Source organism: Mesocricetus auratus, unplaced genomic scaffold, assembly GCF_017639785.1.
Source record: "Mesocricetus auratus isolate SY011 unplaced genomic scaffold, BCM_Maur_2.0 Super-Scaffold_4256, whole genome shotgun sequence".
NCBI classification, from domain to species: Eukaryota; Metazoa; Chordata; class Mammalia; order Rodentia; family Cricetidae; genus Mesocricetus; species Mesocricetus auratus.
In genome coordinates, this window is record NW_024429182.1 from 72,475,298 (window position 1) to 72,492,608 (window position 17,311).

At 49.6% G+C, this 17,311-nt stretch overlaps 1 protein-coding gene across 1 annotated transcript; it reads right to left on the minus strand.

Moving 5' to 3' along the window:
* Nucleotides 1–119: 119 nt before the first annotated feature.
* On the minus strand, nt 120–6,385 carry Mapk3 (mitogen-activated protein kinase 3). The gene is given in 9 exon segments (XM_040754340.1): nt 120–688; nt 1,091–1,355; nt 1,498–1,629; nt 1,997–2,111; nt 2,341–2,457; nt 2,620–2,809; nt 5,101–5,283; nt 6,215–6,309; nt 6,311–6,385. Coding segments are annotated over 8 exon segments (1,140 nt in total). The 3' UTR covers nt 120–688; nt 1,091–1,122.
* Between the last annotated feature and the right edge of the window lie 10,926 nt (nt 6,386–17,311).

Genomic DNA, 17,311 nt, shown 5'->3' on the forward strand with positions numbered 1-17,311 from the left:
TCATCCCTGCCAGTTGCAGTCAAAGACCACAGGGCCATGGAAGGCCATAGCTGGGGGCAGGGGGCAGTGGGAGCGGCACGCTGGGGGTCTCGTCGGCACACAGAGACAGAGACGGGTCATCCATATACACATCTCTATATTTATATATTAGATACAGGCACAGGGAGGTGGGGAGGGCTCACCTCCACTTCCAATAACCCACACACAGAAGCAGCAAGGGCGTTACATGTGGCAGCTTTGAGAGGGAGAAGGGTTGGCCTGGGCCTGGCTCCTCAGGGAAACTAGCCCTTGAGACTTAGGGATGTTCCTTCGGGGAAAATAGGGTGGGGTTCCGAGATGAGTAGGGCAGAGCTTAGCCTGAGTCCCTACTCAGTGCCCTCCACCCCTCTGTAGCATAGGTCCCAGGGCAGTCATAGCCCTTCCATTCCAGAATGGTCTGCCAGAGTCAGGGCCAGCAGGGGTAGATAAAGGCAGAGCAGCAGAGATCAGCTCTGGGGCCACCTCACCACTGAGGCCCCTGGGGAGAGGGGGAAGGGAATTGGAGTGAAAGGAGCCTGCCTGGGAGACCCCAGCAAAGTGAAAGAAGGTAGCCAGGCCCACCCTTGGTCCAGCCTGGGCTGCCAGGGTCTGGGTTGAGCAAAGTTCATTTTCTAACGATCTGCAGAGAAGGAGCAGGTAGGAGCAGGACCTGAAGGAAGAAAGAGAAAAGAACTGTCAGCTGGGGGACACTGGGCCTGACAGTGCCTTTGGTCCGCCTGTGGGTCTTGGCTTCCTAGTCTGCAGTCAATAACAGCAGCACCACCAAGTGCCACTGGGGTTGCAGCTCTCAAAGTCATAATGGTATAATCCACCCCTAACCCTGGGGTGGCTTCACGGGGGAGGGCCCTTCACCTTTGTGGGTCTCCAGTGGATGCTGGTGACAGTAGGGATGGGCAGGGCTAGAGCGTAAGCAGTTTACCAAGGACAGGGCCACAGACGACAAGCAGGCCCCGGCCCCTCTGTTGCTACCATACATGTGGGTAAAGAGGCACCCAGGCTGGGGAGCCTCTGGTCAGGGTGTGGCTGTTCGAGGGCATCGAGAGCCACTCACCAGGTCTACGGGGACAGGGATGTCTGTTGCTGTTAGGGGGCCTCGGGTGCCCCGGGCTGGAAGCGGGCTGTCTCTTGGAAGATCAGTTCCTTCAGCCTCTCCTTGGGGAGGTCATCCAGCTCCATGTCAAAAGTGAAGGGTTCCTCAGCCACTGGCTCATCTGTCGGGTCATAGTACTGTTCCAGGTACGGGTGAGCCAGTGCCTCCTCTACTGTGATGCGCTTGTTGGGGTTGAAGGTCAACATCCGGTCCAGCAGGTCGAGGGCTAAGGGAAGGAAGGCAGGGGCAGCAGTCAGGAAGGCTGAAGGGGCTCCCCATAGGCTTCACTTTTCCAGGGCCTATTTACTGAGGCAGGCCTTTGCTGCTGGCTTTCAGCCACCCCCAGTCCAGGCCTTTGTCTCTCTCACCTTTGCAGTCAGATTTGGGAAAAAGCTTGGCCCATGCCACCTTAGTTTTAGAGGGCAGAGACTGTAGGTAGTTTCGAGCCTTCATGTTGATGATACAATTAAGGTCCTCCTGGGATGGGGAGCCCAAGATACCTGTGGACAAACCAGTTGTCTTGCTGAGACATCAAGTCCTCTTTCTGGAAACAGGTCAGGAAGCAAGAACGGGAACCCAAACCCAGCCACCTGCAACCACCTCCTCACCTACCTACCCACTGGGGCAGTGACGAAGAGCAAAGAACTTAAGGACCAGGGAGTCCTGGGCTCAAGCCCTGACTGCAGTCTTCCTTAGCTGTAGGGCTAAGTCTTGCCTTTCCCATCTTTCAAATGGGCAAAGAACACTTTACAGAAATACCATGAGATGCTGGAGAGGCTCCACATGTGGTACTCCAATCTCACCCTCCAGAAATGTCATCTCTGATAAGCTAATTCCCATCCCTTTGAGCCTGCCAGGAACTCCCACCTAGAATGTGGTTGAGCTGGTCCAGGTAGTGCTTGCCGGGGAAGATGGGTCGGTTGGAGAGCATCTCAGCCAGAATGCAGCCCACAGACCAGATGTCGATGGATTTGGTGTAGCCCTGGGGAGGAGAATGTGCTGAACTCTCTGGTCAGCCTTATCAGTGCCCTTCCTGGTATCTGCGCCAAGCACTACATCCAAATTAGATCCAACACCAAGCAAAGGGCATAGAACAGAGGCTAGGAAAGCTCTAATCTCTACATCTCGCCAGAGCCCAAGGGTCAGAAGGATTGTGCCAAGGCCCAGGGATAGCTCTAGGACTTCCTTGCGACAGTGGGCAGCTCTCCTACCTTGGAGTTAAGCATGATCTCTGGTGCTCGGTACCAGCGTGTGGCCACATACTCTGTCAGAAAGCCAGTGTGATCATGCTCAGGGTCAGCAATCCGGGCCAGGCCAAAATCACAGATCTGGAATCAAACCCAGGCCACTGAGTTAGGTGCCTAAGGCCTCCACAGTCCAGGAAGCATCCCTGCCCTGCCTATGTTGTTCTTGCTTGCCATGCACCAAGGATACTTCTCCCGGTCATGCCCCAGACCCGGGGCAGGAAAGGCAGGCATTCGGTGGCTGACCTTAAGGTCGCAGGTGGTGTTGATAAGCAGGTTGGAGGGCTTCAGATCCCGATGGAGCACATTGGCTGAGTGTATGTACTTGAGGCCCCGAAGGATCTGGTAGAGGAAGTAGCAGATGTGGTCATTGCTCAGTTGCTGGCTCTTAAGCAGCTTGTACAGGTCTGTCTCCATGAGGTCCTGAACAATGTAACTGAAGGTGATTCCAGAGACCCCCCAGGTTGGGGGAATAGGAGACACTTTGTTAAGGAAAACAGGTTATGACCAGTAGGTCACATATTCCTTCCTGCTAGGGCTCCTAGGCCTCATGAGCTTCACAAAGGCTGGAGATGATGGTGTGCAGGGCCTCAGTTTCCCTACTGGGCAAATGAGGGCACTGATGAATTGTCGTGGGAGAACTTCAGAAAAATAGCAGTTCATAGTTAACCCATTCATGTCTGAAGTCCCTGTTCTACCTCAACAGCTCCATGTTCCTAACCCGTCCACGCCTCAGCTCCCTGACCTGACAAGCAGGGAGAGAAACTGTTCCTTGGAGGTGGGTGTGAGGATAAGACGCCCCACGGAGAATGCTCAGCAAACGAGAGATGCTGTTGTTACTGGATGGGCAGAGCCATGTGGCCGCTGAGTGGGTTAAATGAGATAATGCATGAACACCATCTGGCACAGAGTAACTGTTTGCTTAAAAATAAATGCCTGCCTTATGGGAATGATTTGTGCCTGAAAAGTGAGGAGACACTGCCAACAGCACGCTCCTACCGAGTGCTCGACCACACAACAGAGGGTGGAGAACAAAAAGAGATAAAACAAAGCTTAAACATAAACATAATGGTGGTGACCACACCTTTAATCCCAGTACTTAGGAGGCAGGGGCAGGTGGATCTCTGTGAGTGTGAGGCCAGTCTGGGCTACAGAGTAAGTTCCAGAACAGCCAGGGCTACACAGAGAAACCCTGTCTTGAAAAAAAAACAAAAACAAAAACACAACAACAACAAAAACCAAACAAACCCAAAGCATAAACATAAATAAATGCCATCTGGCTTGTCTCTATGGAAGAGTAGCCAGGAGCTGGGTGCCAACTCACTCTTGTAATCTCAGCACATGAGAGGCAGGGGCAAGAGAATTATTACCTAGAAGTTTATGGCTAGCCTGGTCTACACAGTTAGCTTCAGGCCAACCAGGGATACACAGTGATACTCTCACAAAAAGTAAGTCTGAACTGTCTTCTACAGAGGACTTGTGAGATGGTCCTGGTGGTACTTGGGAAGCAAAGGCAGCTGGATCTCTGAGTTCAAGGCTACCCTGGTCTACATCCTGAATTACAGGCTAGCCACAGCTACACAGTAAGATACTTTCTCAAAAAAAAAAAAAACCTAGAGAAGAAGCACAGACAGATATGCACACATGCACCAACCCTGCTGCTCTGTAAGTGTGGAGGTCTGAAGATGCAGTGACCTGCTTAAGCCAGAGCACGGAGATTTCATGTGAGTTACAGATGCTGTCCAGTGAATCCTGGGATTGGGAGGGGTGGGTAGGGAAGAGGCCATGGGTGCCGCAGTCTGCTAACAGGGGAGCCAAGCAGGAAGTAAATGTGGACAATGAACCAGACACCTGAACCAGGCAAGCAGTATCAAGCAAGGGCAACAAAGACTGGCCTGCCTTCCCTGGGCAAGGTGCAAGTCCACAGGTAATCAGGGTGGGGCTCTCAGAAAAGTGGGAAGGCTCCAAGAAAGCCAACTGGGGGAAGAGGGGAGCAACAAAACAGAAGCAGCTGGTTAGGCCTTCTTACACAGGCAGACCAACCCCTCATCCTCCCTTGTGTCCTTGATGAGGCCAGGGGCAGGAGTGCAAAGGTTAGGTTCCACCCTGTGACTCTAGGGTCCCCCTAGATGTCTCCCCTTAACAATACAAGGTGGTTTCGAAGCCTCGAGGCTCCCCACACACACCCTGGAGAAAGCAGCACCCTGTCCCTCAGAAAGCACTCCAAAACTTCACATGAGGAGCCTCAGCTCCCTCATCTTTGACCTGGAAGTGGTACAGCTCATCGCTCAGGGACATTAGAAGGCTGAATTAGAAGCATCAAAGCACTAGGCATGCTCAACACCAGTTTTCTTCCCTGCCTTTTTTCCAGTCTGAGGTCTCCAGAAAAAAGAGCCATGAGTCTGTTTAGCAAGAATGGGCTGTGGGCAGAGACTGGGTCATGTCACAGAGCTGCAGAGGTCAGAAGACAAAGTGCCCATAGAGATCACTTTGACCAGCACTTCCTCCCCCCGCCCCACGCCACACTGGGACACAGAGCAAAAGGGACTTGTCCAAGGCCACCTCACTTGGCTGCAACACACCAGGATCCACCTCAGGCCTGCCAGTGCTCTTACGCTCTGTGGACAGTCTGGTGTAAGTTCTTTTGCTGGGTGGTGCAGACAAAAAGAGAAAGCAAACCCGAGTTCCCTAGCCTCACTCTGGGGCTGCGTGCGAGGTGGTGGATACACATCCCTCATGGCTTCCAGGGTGGGTGCTCTGAGGATGTCTCGGATGCCTATGACATTCTCATGGCGGAACCGCAGCAAGATCTGGATTTCTCTCAGTGTGCGCTGGCAGTAGGTTTGATGTTCGAAGGGGCTGATCTTCTTGATGGCCACTCTAGTCTTGCGCACGTGGTCGTAGGCAGAGCTGAGAGGGCCAGAGAGATGTGGCCTTACAAAGGGGGAATCCAGGCCTGGCGGCCCCACCCAGGCCTTGGCAGGGGCGGGCGAGAGCAAGAGAGGGCTCTGGCCAAGTCGTAAACAATGCTGGCTCCTTCCTGCTGTGAGGCCTGGACTCTCCAGGGGAAAAGCTGGGGACCAGCCAGGCAGCCTTTCAGTGACTTCACAAACAGAGGAAGAGAGTGGCCACTCACTGACTTCCTTTCTCCTGGACCCCTTCCATTCCAGTCGCCCTCGCCCTCCTCCCCTTTCCCAAGCGGGGCTCTCCCAATCCAAGACAGGTCCAGGGGATGGGAGTGGAGTGGAGGATGTAGATGAAGCCAATATAGTCTAGAAAATTCAGTAATGGGACAGGAGAAAAGAGATAAGGAGGGTAGCTCTCCCTGTGAGGTACCTGGGGGGCAGAGCTGTTCCCACGTGAACAAAGACCCGAGCACACAGTGGGGCAGAGAGAACTCACAAACCTGTATGCCACAAAACAAGGCAGAAGCCCACGGGACCCCTCAACGCTTTTGGGGCACCTGGTCCTGTCAGGGGCAAGGGTGCAAAGGTTTGCCCCACCCTGAGCATTGCTTTCCGAAACTCTCTGACACAGCCTCACCGGGGGAACCAAGGCTCCCACTACCTGCTGAAGGGTCCTTCACTCCCCCGTCAGCAAGAATACTCATCCTCTTAGCTACACCCTGTTTCTCCAGGGATCCCCTGGTGCCCCTCCCTTAACAATACAAGGTGGCTTCAAAGCTCTTCAAAGCTCCAAACGCCCTCCCCGGAGAAAGTAGCGCCCGGTTCCCCAGAAGTCACTGCATGATCCCTCCCTGCGACACTCCCCAGACTTCCACGTCCCGGGCACGCACCTGCTGTGCCCACTCTGAAGCCCCCTTCCCGGGATGCCCCCTCACCTGACCATGCCATACGCGCCCTCGCCGATGTACTGCAGCTGCGTGTAGCGTGGGCCCACGTCGAATGGCTGTCCCTTCACCACCTCCACCTCCCCCCGGGACCCCCGGGCCGACCCCAGCGGCTCCCCGGGGCTCCCCGCCCCCGCCCCCTGGAGCCGTCGCCGCCGCCATCTCCACTCCGCCCGCCTCCCCCCCCACTGCCCCGCCCGCGGCCCCGCCCCTCCCGCCAGCCCTGTCACCCGCGGGGCCGCGCTCCAGGCTCCGCCCCCGCGCGCCCCGCCCCCGCGCTTGCCCGGCGAGCCTGCGCGGGCCCGCGGAGTCACGTGGTCTTTTAGGCGCGCGCCCGGCTTTCCCGCCTAGGATCGCTGGGCCTTCCTGTCCTTGGCCCTGGTCTGCCAGGAGATTTCTGCAGCCCGAGGAGCCAGTGGCCCTCAGGGATGCTAAGGGAACCCAACCGTTTCAGTTACCTTTGGAGACCTGTCTCTTATTTTATTGAGACAGTAGTAATCCAGGCTGGTCTTGAACTCACAGAGATGGCTCTGCCTCGGCCTCCCGAGCGCTGGGATTAAAGGCACGTGCCACCATTCCTGGCGATATTTTCTTATTCATTTATTTACCACAGAGCTTGTGTGGAGGTCAGAGGACATCTGATTCCTTCCATCGTGTGGGTCCAGGTATCCACTGAGGTGTCAAGCTTGATAGGAAGTGCCCACATGTGCTGGCCCCTGTGGTGTTGGGGCAGCAGACCTTCTCACATTTTTTAATGCGAAAGCAGCTTAAAAGGGGGGTAGGTGGAGGCATCAGACAGCTGTTGCAAACTCAGTCCAGAGTCAGTGTGAAGGCGCAGGCCTGCTGCAGTGGTCAGGTGTGTTCCTCTACCTCATTGCCCAGAGGACAGGCCAACCCAGCCACCTCACATGAGAAGTAGGGAAAGGGTTGAGTTGTGAACTAAATCAATTAAAATGTGTGATTAGCTTCTCTCTCTCTCCCTCTCTCATACACACACACACACACACACACACACACACACACACACACACACACCAAACAGCAAAACAAGCCCTTGGATTTGGACTGGTAAGATGTGTAGGTGTGTGCACATGAGTGTAGGCGTCTACAGAGGCCCGAGGGGTCAGAACCCCTGGCGCAGCAGTTACAGGCAGCTGTGAGCCCCCTGACACAGATGCTGGGAATCAAACTTGGGTCCTCTGGAAGATCGGTGCATGCTCTTCATTGCTAACTCATCTCTCCAGCTTGAAAACATAATTTTTAAGTTTGGATTTAAAAATTTGGAGAGATGGCCCAGAAGTTAGAAGCGCGCATTGCTTCTGCTGAGGAACCAGGTTCAGCTCACAGCAGCATGGGGGCTCACAGCCATCCAATTCCAGGGGATCCAACACCCTCTTCTGACCTTCGAGGGCCCCTGCATGTAGTATCACACCCAGCTAGGTGCAAAGTCTGTGTTTGGACCTGGGGGGGAGGGTCTGGTGGGATCTGTGTGCTTACCAAGGCTAGGGTGGTGGTGGGGTCATTGGATTAGGAAAGTTACAGCACCCAGAACCAGGCACCTCAGTAACCAGCAGCAGCCACAGGGCTGGGACCCCCCCTGGCCATGAGCAATCAATGGACCATTTGGCACTACAACCCTGTGGGCCCTCCTCCAGCAAACTCTCAGGTCAGCTGTCACCTGCTGCTGGTCCTCAGCTCTCTAAACTGTCATGAAATTGACAACAAAGTATTACCAACATGCCTCCTCCCCCAAACCCCCATTCCTACTCCCAACAAGGCCTGGCAGAGTTCAGGAGTTGGCTTATTTCTTTTCCCTCTTCAGTGTCCTGGCTGGTTTTATGTCAGTGTGACACAAGCTAGAGTCATGTGAAAGAAGGACCCTCAACTGAGGATGCGATCCACTGTAGGGCATTTTCCTTAATTAATGATTAAAGGGGGAGGGCCCAGTCCATTGTGGGTGAGCAAGCAGGCTGAGCAAGCCATGGGCAGCAAGCCAGTAAGCAGCAGCCTCCATGGCCTCTGCATCGGCTCCTGCCTCCAGGTTCCTGCTGTGAGTTCCCATCCTGACTTCCTTCAGTGATGTCCCACAAAGTGGAAGTGGAAGGCAAATAAACCCTTGTGATGGTGTTTCATCATGGCAATAGTAACCCTGAATAAAACCCTCAGCAAACACCCCCCAGAAGTCATCTGAGCTCCAAGGTTTCTTGCCCCTCCCCTGCCCCAATCTGTCCTACCTGCTTGGTTGGTGTGTTTTACCTGGGAAGCAGTCCCAGGCTCAGAGCTTTGGAGATGCTAGTTTCCTGCCTCGCGGCTTCTGCATCTATTCTCTGCCTTCCACTTGGGTTTGGCTAAAGAGAGACTTGCTGAGTGTGGTGACACAACCCTGTAATGCCAGCATTCTGAAGGCTGAAGTAGGAGGGTGGAGAGTCTGAGCCTGAGCTACTGAGTGAGACAATGTCTCCAAGAATGCGTTTCTCAGTTGTTGCATTAGCTACATTTCTTTCTTTTTTTTTTTTTTTTTTAGGAGACAGGGTTTCTCTGTATTGTGCATTAGCTACATTTCAAGTGCTCATGAGTCACTGTGGTGAGCTGCTCTCAAATGCACATCATCGACACAGAAAAGACTATCTTCACAGAGTCACTGTCATTGATTCACATTGGACAACATGGCTCAAGAACCTTCTGAGACTAGGACTTTTACAATGACTTTAAAATTTTTAAAGTGTGTGTGTGTGTGCGCGCGCGCGCACGCGTGTGTGTCAGGCAGTGGTGACATACTGGTTTAATCCCAGCACTCAGGAGGCAGAGGCCGGTGGATCTCAGAGCTCCAGGATAGCCTGGTCTAGAGTGTGAGTTCCAGGACAGCCAGGGGTACACAGAGAAACACCTGTCTCGGAAACAGCAAAAAATAAAATAAAATAAATAATAATAATGATGATAATAAATAAAAAAAAAGATTTGTTTTTTTCGAGGCAGGGTTTCTCTGTGTAGCTTTGGAGGCTGTCCTGGAACTAGCTCTTGTAGACCAGGCTGGTCTCGAACTCACGGAGATCCGCCTGCCTCTACCTCTAGAGTGTTGGGATTAAAGGCGTGGGATATAGGCAGGAGCTTGACTTGTTTGGCGACTGCCGAGAAAGAAAGGGTCCAAGAAGGTCCAGGACAATTCTAAAGAGGCAGGTCAGGCTGATGAAGGCAGTTTGGAAGCTCCTCGGGAAGCAGTGACAGCACTGGAAGAACTTTCGCCAGATCATATTGTCACCGCTGGGGTATACAGTGACGCAGAAAGCACCGTGGGGTTCCGCTCTGGGTCGGTTTCCTGGGCAGAGTGAGTTTCCCGTGCCCTGGAAAGGTTGGAGTGACGGGCGGGGCGCACCTCCACCCTCGGACCTCTGGTAAGGGAGCGCGACAGCGCTCTCCCCCTAGTGGCAGAGGTTGGATTTTCCTTTAAGGATTGGGCTGGAATTTGGTGATTTCTCAGACTACTTTACAGATCAATATTTAACTGAAGTAAACGGAACAGGGTGACATATACCTTTAATCCCAGCACTTGGGAGGCAGAGACAGGAGCCTGATCTACAGAGAGAGTTACAGTACAGTCAGGACTATATAGAGAGACCCTGTCTCTAAATAAATAAACTAAGTTAAGGTAGACTGAACATCTATTCTCCATGAGCCATCTTCATGTATATCATCTCCTAAAATCTTCACATCAGCCAAATGAAGAAGCTAACACTGATGTGCAACTGGGGAGAAGCAGACACTGAACTACAGAGGATTGTATTTTCCAGCAGCTCATGGGTAAGAGTGGTGGTCTCAAAGGGAATGGTACCCACAGCCTCATATCTTAATAATTGGTCCCCAGTTGGTATAACTGAGAGGGTTAGGAGGTGTGTCCATGTTGAAGGAGCTGTGTCACTGGGGGTGGGCTTTGAGGTTTCAGAAGACTCCTGCATTCTGAGTCTCCCTTCCTCCCTCCCTCCAACTCTCTCTGTCCCTCTCCCTCCCTTCCACCCTCCCTCCCTGCCTCCTGGTTGTGTTTCAAGTAGTGAGCATCCATCTACTGCTCCGGTGCCATGCCTGCCTGCTTGCTGCCATGCTCCCTGCCATTATGGCCATGAACTCTAACCCCAAATTAAGGGCTTGCTTCTATAAATAGCCTTGGTCATTGAGTTCTATAACAGCAATAATAAAGCAACTAAGACAGAGTAGTTTGTTTCCATGTATGCACGTGCTCCATGTGTGTGCCTGGTGCCCAAGATAAGAAGAAGGCACTGGGACCCGCATGACTGAAGTTATGAGTACTTGTGAGCAACCATGTGGTGCTGGGAACAAGACATGGGTCCTCTGCAACAGCAGCAAGTGCTTAGTCACTGAGAGCCATCTCTCCAGCACCACCTGTTTCCATCTATTGTCTATCCATCCATCCATCACCTATCCATCTATCCATCTATCCATCCATCCATCCATCATCAATCCATCATCCATCCATCCATATCTATCCATCTATCATCTATCTATCCATCTATCATCTATCCATCCATCCATCCATCTATCATCTATCCATCCATCTATATATCTATCTTCCATCCACCCATCCATCCATCCATCCACCTATCATCTATTTAGTTTTGTTTTGTGAGAGAGGGTCTCTCTGTGTAGCTTTGAAGCCTGTGCTGGAACTCACTCTGTAGACCAGGCTGACCTTGAACTCACAGAGATCTGCCTGCCTCTGCCTCTCCAGTATGGGATCAAAAGGTGTGTGCTACCAATACCTGGCTTCTTTTTTTATATTACTTATGCATATGTGTACATTGTATGTGTCTGTGTGAGTCAATGTCACATGTGTGCAGGTGCCTGAGGAGGCCAGTAGAGGGTGTTGGATCCCCTGAAGCTGAAGTCACAGGAAGTTGTAAGCCTCCCAACTTGAGTGCTGGGAATCAAATTCAGGTCCTCTTATTTATTTTTAATTGTATATGTATGTGTCTTTGTCTGGGTATGTGCAGTGCTATGGAGACCAGAGGTATTGGCTCCACCTGGAGCTAGAGTTATAGGCAGATGTGCTCTCTGCCCGCCTCTAGGAATCAAAGTCTGGTCCTTTGAAAGAGCAGTGTACATGTTCTTAACCACTGAGCCATCTCTCCAGCCTGATAACAAGCACTGTATTGCGCCTTATAAATAACTGTTGCATAGGAACCTTGACTGTATGGTTGTTAAAATGCAGCATGGGAGATAAGATAGAACTCTGTATGTAGAAGTGCTTGTCAGTCACCTGAGCTTGATCCTAGAACCCATGGTGGAGAGAGCTGACTCCTGAAAGTTGTCCTGTGACTCCACAAATGTGCAGGGGCACGGCATGTCTCTGTGCATGCACAGACACACACATACAACACACACACACACAACATACATACACACCAAATGAATAACAAACAAGCAAAATTAGAACTGGGGATATAGCTCAGTGATAGAGAACTTACCTAGTATATTCAAGGTCTATGTTCAGTTCTCAGAACTGAAGAAAAGTGTAAAAATAATGGTTTGCTGCTTTATTATGATTATTACTATTTTTTTAAATTTTATGTTCCTAAGTGTTTTGCCTGGTTGTGTATCTATGTGAAGGTGTTGGAACTCTGGGGGCTGGAGCTACAGAAGGTTGTGAGCTCCATATGGGTGCTGGGAATGGAACCCAGATCTTTTAGAAGGGTAGCCAGCGCTCGCTTATTTATTTATTTATATTTCATTGCATTGGTGTTTTGCCTTCATGTATGTCTGTGTGAGGGTATCAGATTCTGGAGGTACAGACAATTGTCAGGGGCCATGTGGGTGCTGGGAACTGAACCTGGGACCTCTGGAAGAGCAGTCAGTGCTCTTAACCACTGAGCCATCTGTGCAGCCCATGTTTTGTTATTGTTTGAAGTTTAGTTTAGTTTTTAGATTTGTTATTCTTTGACAGTTCAGTGCGTGTATGTCCTGTATTTTCATTGTTTTCACTCCGGTTGACCCCACCGGATGCCTTCTTTCTCCCAGCTCCCCTCCGGCTGTCACGCGTTTGGCTCACTTGTTTGGTTGCCCACCTACTTTAATCACTTGCTTGCAGGAGCATGGGGAAGGGGTGTTGTATCTACCAGTGACTATATCATCAAAGAAAAGGACTCTCCCTACTGTGGGCTTTGGTTTTCTGAGAAAAGGTCTTTAATAGCCCAGGCTAGCTCACATATAGCCAAGGATGATCCACCTGCTTCCATCTCCTAAATTCTGTGATTACAGGCATGTGCCATCATCATATTGAGCTAAAACCCCATTTTTCAGATGTTGGGGTTCCTTGTATTGGCTAATATTGCATTCACTTCCACAAATGCCTGTGAGCCCCAGCCTGCGCTCCTTGCCTGCCTTGCTTGTGGTGCTTTCATCCAGGAAGCTTGTCACAGTCTGTCATTATAGGCTCCTTGGTGGGGTAATACACTGTAGTGACTACACACATGGAGGCTGCAAGATCCCTTTGTTCTTTTGGGGTTTTTTGAGAAAGGATCTTGAACTTATTATGTAACTGATGGTAATTTTCAGCTCCTGAGCCTCTTACAAAATCTCTTCTTCGTCTGCATCTTCCAGTTCACTTCCTGTCAGCTGCAGAAGCGATCAGCTACTGTTTTAGCATGCATTGACTTCCAACCACGGTGCTGCACACCCATATACCTGGTCCTTAGGACCCTACGGCAAGAGGATGGAGTATTTAGGGCCAGCCTGGATTACAAAGTAAGTTCCAGGCTAACCTGAGCTATAAAACAAGATTCTGTCTCAGGAAACCACACACACACACACACACACACACACACACACACACACACACACACACACACACACACACTTAAACAAAATCGTGCATTTATCGAGTGTCTTAATCACTGTTTCATTATTGTGAAGAGACACCATGACGGAGGCAGCCCTTATAAAAGAAAGAATTTAATTGGGGCTGGCTTACAGTTTCACAGAGTAAGTCCATTACCATCATGTCAGGGAGCATGGCAGCAGGCAGGCAGGCACGCGGAGCTGGAGAAGTAGCTGAGAGCTACATCCTGGTCTGTAGGTAGAGAGACACGGACTTGGTATTGGCTTTTGAAACCCCAAAGTCCACGCTCAGGGGCACACCTTCTCCCACAAGACCTCACCTCCTCATCTCTCCTAAACCTTCTGCCAACTGGGAAGCAAACATTCAAACATATGAGCCTATGGGGTCATTCTCAAACCTCAGCACACTGAGAATCTCTGTGCCAGGTAGACCATGGCTTAAATCGAAGAGGAAAATTATGCCCCATCTTACTTAATAATAGCTGTGTGAAATTCACATTGTCTTTGTGATGTGGTCCTGGCTGGCCTCCAGTTGTGAAACTGCTGCCCTGCCTTCTAAGTGCCAGGTCTGTGCTGCTCACTCGGCTCCACCCCTGTCGGCTTTGGGAGGTGATATATTCTTCATTTGTCTGAAGTGTTTTCTATTTCCTTTGTGATTTTTCTCTTCGACGTTTTAGTTCTTGAATAGTGTTGATTAATTTCCACGTATTTCTGAATTCCCCAAATTTCTTTTGTTATTTTCAGTTTTTAGCTCTTGAGATTGAAGAACATTCTTTGTATGGCTTCAGTCCTTAACAACTTGTGGAGGTTAGCTCTGTGGCCTGGCTTATGGTCTGTCCTGGAGAACATCTCTGTGGTATGGTGCACATCCGCTGTCTCCAAATGGGTGTCCTGTTGGTGACTTTTGGGTTTGATTTGTGCAGTGTTCAAGTCTTTTGTTCACTTGCAGCATTGAAGTCTCTCACTGTTGCTACTGAATCATCTCATTTCTTTCTCTATTCTGTGGATCAAGCCTCATAGATGTTGCTACTCTGTGTTTAGATAAAGTGATTAGACCCTCACACACCGCTGAGGGACTGACATTTTGGGTTATTGTTGTTGTTATGAGACAAGAGTCTATCCCTGTATCCCAGACTGGAGTTAGCAGTGATCCCTCTGCTTCAGCTTCCGGAGTACTTGGAATGCAGGTATGAAGAGGTGTGCTCAGTATCTCAAGGGTAGGAAAAAAGTCCTATAAAGTTTACAGTCTCTTTGCTGCTGCTCTTGTGGGTTCAGATTTATATCTCTTAGCTTAAAGAACCAGGCTTAGTGTTTCCTTTGGTTCTTCTCCTCCTTTTTGTTTTGTTTTGAGGCAAAGTATCACTATGTAGCCTTGGCTGTTCCAGAGCTCACTATGTAGGATAACTTGGTGTCAAACTCACAGAGATCCATGCGCCTCCAACTCCTGTGCCCTGTGATTGGCTATGTGCAATATTAAGTCTAGATTTTTTTTTCTTTTTAAGACAAGGTCTCGCTTTATAACTCATACTGCAATCCTCCTGCCTTAGCTTCAACTGTTGAGATTACAGCTCAGCGTGGTTGTGTCAAGTTTTTTTGCTCTCCTTGTTTCCTTTTTTGTTTTTTTTGAGGCAGGGCTTCTTTGTGTAGCTCTCGCTGTCCTGGAACTCCCTCTGTAGACTGCGTTGGCCTCAAACTCAAAGATCTGCCTGCTTCTGCCTCCAGGGTACTGGAATTATAGGTGTGCAACACCACTTGGCTGTGGCTTTTTTTTTAATCAGTGACTTTAAAATCGTTTATTTATTCTTTTTTTAAAAATATTTTATTTATTTATTGCGTATACAGCCTTCTGCCTGCAGGCCAGCAGAAGGTACTAGATCCCATTCAAGGTGGTTGTGAGCCACCATGTCGTTGCCAGGAATTGAACTCAGGACCTCTGGAAGAACAGTCAGTGCTCTTAACCGCTGAGCCACCTCTCCAGCCCCATTTATTTATTCTTATTTTATGAGCAGTGATTGGTGTTGTGCCTGCATGTATGTCTGTATGAGGGTGTCAGATCCGCTGGTACTGGAGTTACAGACAGTGTGAGCTGCCATGTGGGTACTGAAAATTGAGCCCAGGTCCTTTGGAAGAGCAGTTTCTACTTTCAGCCCGAGCCATCTCTCCAGCCCCCTGTACTTTAGTTTAATGCAACATTCTGTGCTCTTCATTGGTGCTTAAGATGCTCCCAGCTGTAGTGATGAGGTTCTACCTGGCATGCCTCAGTTCACAGAGGCTTAGATATGTGTTATGGAGAAAAAATCCATGAGTTTTGTAAGTTGCACTCAGATATGAGTTGTGTCATTGTTAATTATGTGTTCAATATTAATGAATCAATGCTGTATATTTTCCCGAATAGTGTATATTTTCCCTAAGACCAATGTTCAGCTTTAGATTTTAAAAAGTATTTGTTTGCTTGCATTTTTAGCTTGTGAATGTGTGCATGCATGTTACACATGCTACCAAGTGTGTGTGGGAGTGAGATGCCAACTTTCAGAAGTTGATTCTTTCCATCTTATGGGCCCGGGGATCAACAAATTCAGGTCATCAGGCTTTCTGAGCTATCTCACTGGTCCATTTGTGTGTGTGTGTGTGTGTGTGTGTGTGTGTGTGTGCGGTGAGTATTGGGAATTAAATCTAGCCTCATGCTCACTGTGTCACCAGCCTTTCTTATTTTCAGACAGGGTCTCTTTATGTAGCCCAGGCTGGCTGAGAACTCAGCAGCTAGCTGGTCTTGAACTTCTGACCAGCTGCTTCAGTCTCTCCACTAGCTGGTCTTGAACTTCTGACCAGCTGCTTCAGTCTCTCCACTAGCTGGTCTTGAACTTTTGACCAGCTGCTTCAGTCTCTCCACTAGCTGGTCTTGAACTTTTGACCAGCTGCTTCAGTCTCTCCACTAGCTGGATGCTATAGGTCTGCTTCGGCATTTGTCAACTTAGTGTTTGTAGTGAGTTTACAGAATAGAACTGCTATGAATACCTACAATCAACTATCACTTATTTATTAATTTATTATTTTTATTTGATTTTAAAAATATATTATTATTATTACTATTTGTGTTTTCGAGACAGGGTTTCTCTGTGTAACAACCCTGGCTGCCCTGGAACTTGCTCTGTAGACCAGGCAGGCCTCAAACTCACAGAGATCAGCCTGCCTCTGCCTCCTGAGTGTTGAAATTAAAGAGCTTGAAACAGTTGGTTCCATCACACACCCACAGTCAAGAAACAGTTCAACTCATACTCAGCACCATTCGTCCAGTCCTGGGAATGGTGCCACCCACTGTCTCAATTAACAATCAAGATGACCCCTCCCAGACGTGCCCACATGGATGACTTTACTTACATGATCCCTTATTAAAGCTCCCTTCCCAGGTGGACTCTAGGCTGTGTCAACTGATAGTTAAAATTAACTGTCAGGCATGGTGGCACACGCCATTAATCCCAGCTCTCAGGAGTCAGAGGCAGGTAGAACTCTATGAATTCAAGGCCAGCCTGGTCTACAGAGCAAGTTCCAGGACAGTCAGAACTGTTACACAGAGAAACTCTGCCCCCCTCAAAACAACAACAACAACAACAAAACAACATCCCCCCCAAAAAGCCTAGCTAACAGGGCCAGGCAGAATAGCATATGCCTTTAACCCCAGCACGTATGTGCCTTGTGCCTCTGGAGGTCAGAAGAGGGCATTGGATCCTCTGGAACTAGAGTTACAGATGGTTGTAGCCATCATGTGGGTGCTGGGAATTGAACCTGGGTTCTCTGCAAGAGCAGCCAGTGCTCTTACCTGCTGAGCCATCTCCTGATCTCACAGAGCTTGTTTTTGTTGTTTGCTTCCTTATTGGGTTTGTGGACTGACTAAGCTATTTTTTTAAATATTTATTTTATATTTATTTATTATTTTTATATATGAGTATTTTGCCTGCTTGTACATATGTGTACCACATGTATATGGTGCATAAGGAAGCCAGAAGAGGGCTTGGGACCACCAAGTGAGGTCATCTATGCACAGATGGTAAGGGACATCTTCCAAAGGACTACAATGCAGCTTCAGTAAGGACAATTACCTTGGAACATGACTTTGAAGCAGGTTCCCAAGTGGCTGACAGGTGGGGATGAGATAAGAAGATTTAAATGGATTTTCTCTTCTTTTCCTTTTTGTGCTTATTCTTGTTACATTTATTTATTAAGTAACTGAGGTGTGTGTGTACT